Genomic DNA, 6,000 nt, shown 5'->3' on the forward strand with positions numbered 1-6,000 from the left:
AAAGATTGTCAACCTGGGTAGTGATGGCAAAGAGTAGGAAGGTGTAAGGGTTAGCCAAACTATGTTTTGTACTAATTTTTGATAACTCTAACATCTGCTCATAGAAAGTCAGCACCACAGTTACTAAAACATGTGGGAATACCTTATGTGTAGTCTTGAATGAAATTCAGAGTAACTGCCTGGCTTTGGTGTTTGTCATATACAGAAGGCAGAACCACTTTGGATTGACCCCCAAAGAAATGCTTAGATAGATCAGTCAACAAATAATTTAAAAATTATCTCTTCAACGGTTAAATAATTTCATTAAAAGCTTACTTAGATGAGTCCAAATGCAATGGTCTTATTGCATTTCCTTTTTAAAAGTACGTAGGATTAATAATATTATTAATTTTATTCCATTACTCTAGGGGCAGTTATGTCATTACTTGTGACCTCTGGGACCCAATATACCACTCTTGTGTAACACCACTGAACCTAAAAACATGCTGGGAATTAATTTAGTCATTGATACTGGTATTTATCCCATCAGTGATGGGATACATTTACAGCACTGATGATCACTTGGCAATCTCATAAAGACAGCTGCCTTGAGAAATACATAGTACCAATTAGTGAAGAAAAGGTGTTCACACATTTTAAATCAACAAGAGTTTAAACTGTAGACAGGAATTAACTGGGGGAAAGAATATAAAGCTTTGAGTAATCAGGACAACTTAACAAAGTGTATCTGCTCGGAACAAGTTATCATCACTGCCAAGCCACAATTGGCCATTAGGTCATGGATGACTATGACATACATTGTGCTGCTTTCAGCACACTTCAGGCTTCTCCAACAAGTTCTCCCCAGCCAGAAGATGATGGAGCAGTGCTTACAGCATCTGTGACCATTCCCAGTGTTCTGGGAAGCGTGGTTATGGAGTTATGACTCTCTGCAGTTACAAGTCTATTTATGTGCTCACAACTGAGCTGTTCCAAGGACTGCTCCAATCCCTCTGGCACTCAGGTGTCTCACTAACTTCAGTTTATTATCCTCAAACCAAAACTATATTATTCTCATTGAGTAGGTAGGAAAACTTGAAGCACAGAGAGTCTGAGCCTTGCCAAAAGTCACTTGGAGAACTGTGTGGGTGGCAGAGCTTGTAATCCAGCTGACTTCAAATGGGATCACATTTCTCTTTGCTCTCTACCAACCTTCGAAGGATTGTGAATACACTGTAAACATATACATTTCATGCTATTTTTTGTAAAAATTTTGGCACTGAGTTCACAACCTAAACACTTGGTGGGAAGGCACTGTGAAACTCCTCTCTCTTCACAGTCAGTCAGTCTCTGCTTCTTCCAAGAAGATGCCACTGAGTGCCTTGTCTGACCTGCTCTGGGATGAAATAGTGCAAGCAGCTGCTGTCTGCCTCATTGGTTGTAGGAGCTGGACAGTGTGTGATGGATGAATGAGGCTTGCAAGAGAAGCAGACTGAGCTGTCAACAGGAGGCTAAATGCTCACTCAGCTGGGATTCTACTTAAACTGAACACCTCAGCACTAAAGCTGTACTTTCATGGCCAGTTTACACTTTCATGGCTCACAGCTACAGAGTCACAGCTCCAGTGACAACAGGTGAAATCCAGCCTCTCTAGCTGGAGCTCTTTCAATTTTGCCAACACTCATGTTAGTGCAGTGCACTGATGAATCAAATAATGGAAATCATCTGAGTTAAAGGTCACTTAGGAATCAGTTGCTCAGTCAGTGTGCAGATAAAGGATTAATTGTAGGCAGATGAGGAAAGAGCAGAAATGTGTGACCAGGGAAATGAGAGCTATGATGGCTTTTTCCAGCCACAGAGCCAGCTTATGGCAATTTGAAGCAATCATAAAGCTACAGTGTTAGTCTCATCCTCCTCTCTGTTTCAAGCCTTCTGGCCCTAGCTATATACTTCCCATTGGGGTTTTTCAGGTTCTTCCGATTGCCAGGACCCTGAAAGAACAAGAGAAGGGTACCAGCTGTGGCTCAGAGCAGCCTGAAGATCCTGCCTGGGTCAAGGCTGAAGGCAGCATGAACCTTCCAGGAATTAGACTGGGTCTTGTTGACCCCACGGCTTCTCACAGACTTGCACTTTAGCCCTAGTAGAAGATGCATATTGGTGTGAAGAAATGTATATTTTATCACAACAGCCTTCTCTGGCAATTTGAGGTTTCTCCTCAGAAGCACACAGGTACCAGTTCTCTAAGGAAAAATGAACAGCTTCTCTTTATTGCTGAGTCAAATGATGTGGTATTCTCAGGTCTTTTTGCCAAAGGAGCAGAACCACAGTCAGTGAAATTTTCCCATATGGTTTGAAGATTGTCTGTGTAACATCAAGCATTAATTAAAGCTGCAAGTTAAAAAATACTTTTCGTGATGTCCTATGTATAGTATTTTCCTTTTGATGTACAAAATGTCATATTACTACATTATAGGAGTTTAAAGTTTATCCCTTGTGTAAAGCAGGGCAGATTGAAGGACATTTATCTCAGTCTCAGTATTATTATTAAATTCAGCATCAACACTGTGCTTCCCTGTATAAGCTGATTGGCCAGTGGGACATGTTCATTAACCTAGAAATTGATTTTTCAGGAATGCCATGTTGCAGTTATGCAACTCTGATGTCAGACCACAATTTGGACACCCTCCTGCTCTTCAATTCTTCAAAATGTTTTCAGCAAGCTGGACTCTTCAACACCAGCTAGGTGATAGAGTTATGAAATTCCCGCTGAAAAATATCTGTCAGCTGACTGGGAAGCCTGGTATCTTCTGGTAAGCTTTGGTATCTCACTGCTAGCACGTCAAAGAGATAAAAATGTGTTTTAGTAAAATTGGTACTAAGCTGTTTTCATAGTCTACTCAAAATGCCTTAGAGAAGCAGGGGAGTTGCCACTTGAGAAGTAAAGTCTCCACGTTACATCCCAGAGTGTGCTCATTTATAACCTGAACCAAACGTCCTGAGTAAAACAAAGAGGGACAAGAGGATCAAAAATCTAATTCTCCTTCCTGTAAGTGGGAGTTGCCTGTAAGAAGATTGTGTGGTAGCATCAAGGAACCCTCCTTCACACCAGGAATCTAAAAAGCAAGGTGCCATTGCTACATCCACCCATGGTGCTGAGGGGAAGCACTCACCAGAACAGCAGGTATGCAGTGGCAGTAACTCACTTTACACCAGGTCACTTAGGTTAAGATCTTGGGAATGCAGGGAATTACTAGCATGACTTGTAAGTCAGGAAGTATTATTTCCATGCTAAGAGTCCAGTATTACTCCATTTCATTCTAGATGACCTGCAGCTGATACCTCTTGGGGTATTGTCACTGAGGAAAGAGCAGTGTAGCACTAACTCTGCAAGCTCATTTGATTCACTGAGGTAGCAACTTTTCTTTTCAATGCAGAAAGTCCCGCCATACACTCTTAAGTCATAAAAATGAATTAATAATAGTTTATCTTGGAGAGCTCAGGATTCTTCTAGAAATAAAGCTGAACAAATGCCTCTCCCAGGACCTCTTATTTGTTAATTCAACAAGTTAATGCCTCCCGTCTTTCTCCATTCTAGTACCAAAATTCCTCATTGTGCTGCCAGATGCACACAGGTACATACATTGCCATCACTCCTTATCACCTCCCATGGCTTCTTACACCACACTCAAGTGTAAGGAACCACTGTTTTGCCAGGAAAGACCATGGTTTTACTAGATTCTGCCAAGCTGTCAGTGTTTCCAAGCTCTGTGACTCTGTAGTCTTTGATGTTGTGAATAATGAGACAAACTCAATCTAATGGACCACCTGCCCCTTCGCTGGGAAGAACCACGTTCTGAAGTCAAATGACTTAAGCAGAACAGCTGGAGTGCTGTGCAGAAGCAGACTGCCCAGATGCACAGTAAAATAGAGCTGAAAGAGACCTTACAAGATACCTCATCCTTCCCTCTGTCTTAGGACAGCATCTGCCGGATCTAAGACTTTCCTGGGATGTTATTTGTCAAAAGTTTTTAAAACCCTCCAATGATGGAGATACTGGAGTCTCTCTGGATAATCCTTTCTTGTAGTGTTTTGCCATCCTTCCCATTCAGATTTTTTTTCTTGATGTCTAACAAGAACTTTTATTGCCTCAGTGAATATTACTCTGTACTGTTTTGTCCAAGATGAACATGAAGTTTCTCTTTACAGAAATTCCTATTCCTCCAACTTCAATGTTTGCTGTTTTAGGGGAGTAATCTCAAATTTTCCTCAAAGCTATGCTTTCAAGACTTTTGATTATCCAGATCACTGTCTTATCCTCTCTTCCACTGACAGGCCCTTGAAGTGTGGTGTTCAGAATTGGACATAGCTTGCACTAAGGTCTGGAGTGTTGACTAAAGTAAGTGGTGTAACTCTCACATCTTATGCTTCCGCTGTACATTTACCTTCTTCATGTGTGCAAGACAACGTCATTGTTGAAAGAGGCTATTTTATAAAAGATTACAATTTCTATACCCTTTTAAGACAAAAATGTCATATAACTCTTCCCCAGCTTGTATTTGTGTAGCTGAACAGCATCCATTCTCTGCATAGTTCCTGGCACCTGTTTCTCCTGATGTTCATTGGACTTTTTCAGAAACTTCCTCCAATTCAAAAATTCCTTTAATTTATAACCGAGGTGCCCAATACCCTTGGAGCCCTTCCTAGCCTTGTGTAATCTCAAACCATCCATCTCTCCAGCCATCAGTGGTCAGTCACAGAAACAGCAGACATGGCAAGGCTCTGAAGAAATGTGGGTGTAGCCCAGGCAGTGTATCTGTCCCTTCTGACCTCAACCTTTGCCAACCACTCTCATTTTCCTAATCTATTCTTACCCCGTTCCAGGATTGTTTCGCGGCTGCCTCTAGAACACATCCTTGCTTGCTACGGCAGTGGAAAAGCGGTAGCACGGAGGGACGCAGATGGAAATTGCCTGTGTATGGCTGTTAACAGGTGAGGGCAGGAAGAGAGGCGTGGGGCTGTCCGATCGGGGGGGGCTCTGCCAGAGCACATCTCCCGGGCGGAGCAGCGGGGCCGCCGGGCTGCGGGATGGATCCGGGCGCTTGCCCGGAGCAGCCCCGGGGCCGGGCGGCCGCTCCCGGGGGCCCAGCCGGGGGGTCCCCGTGTGATGCCCGGCACCCTCCCCCGCTCGCCCCCGCTCGGCCCCGCTGCCGGCGGAGCCGCGCCCGCAGTACCGGTAGTAGCGATCATCCTTGTAGGGCGTCAGGTCCTCCTGGATCTCCCGGTACGTCTCCCGCACCCGCCGGCAGAAGCGCTTGACCTCGCCGCACAGCGGGCTCCCGAAGGCGGTGAAATCCGCCTCCATGCCGCCGCCTCAGGCCCCGCGCTCCGCCATGGAGCCCCGCCGGAGCCCGCCCGGCGCTGCGCGGCGGGGGCGGCGCTGGAGCCGCAGCGGCGGCGGCGGATCGGGGGGGAGCGGATGCGGGAGCGGGGGATGCAGGGAAGGGGGATGCAGGGAAGGGGGATGCAGGGAAGGGGCCGAATGAAGGGGCCTCCGATGCAGGGAGGAAGGATGTAGGAATGGGGATGCAGCAGCAGCAGGGGATGTAGGGGCGGAGGATGCAGGGCGGGCCCTCCGCGCACGGCGCGCACCCTCGGGGGCGGCGGGAGCGCTTCAGCACCACGGAGAGGGGCGGCCGGCGCCGGGAAGCGAGCAACGAGCTCGCATTACCTCTGCCAAAAATATCTCTTTTCTTTTTCCTTTTTTTAAAATAAAACTGTTTTGTTATCAAAAGCATACCGGCTCTGTGCAAAATAAATGCCCTGATTTTTTTTGCTTCTTTTCCCCAACGTAGCAGGTATGTAAAAGAAACCCTATGCTAAATCCTCTTCTCACGGTCATGACACTGTAAATGGTCCAAAACTAAGAATGACTGTCTAAATCTAGAATCTCTGAACTGAACTCTAGTCAGTTTACAGAGCACCATGTTAGCTTCATTCATATTAAACTTTCCTTCATAAACA

At 45.5% G+C, this 6,000-nt stretch overlaps 1 protein-coding gene across 1 annotated transcript in view; it reads right to left on the minus strand.

Annotated features, from left to right (window-relative positions):
• Positions 1-5,386, minus strand: part of TMEM181 (transmembrane protein 181) — a 33,818-nt gene extending 28,432 nt beyond the window's left edge. The window contains exon 1 of the mRNA XM_059468196.1: positions 5,211-5,386. Within this exon, the coding sequence (XP_059324179.1) occupies positions 5,211-5,341 (131 nt within the window). The 5' untranslated portion in view covers positions 5,342-5,386. The remainder of the gene's footprint in view (positions 1-5,210) is intronic.
• Positions 5,387-6,000: the final 614 nt, after the last annotated feature.

This window comes from Ammospiza nelsoni, chromosome 3 (genome assembly GCF_027579445.1).
Source record: "Ammospiza nelsoni isolate bAmmNel1 chromosome 3, bAmmNel1.pri, whole genome shotgun sequence".
NCBI lineage: Eukaryota > Metazoa > Chordata > Aves > Passeriformes > Passerellidae > Ammospiza > Ammospiza nelsoni.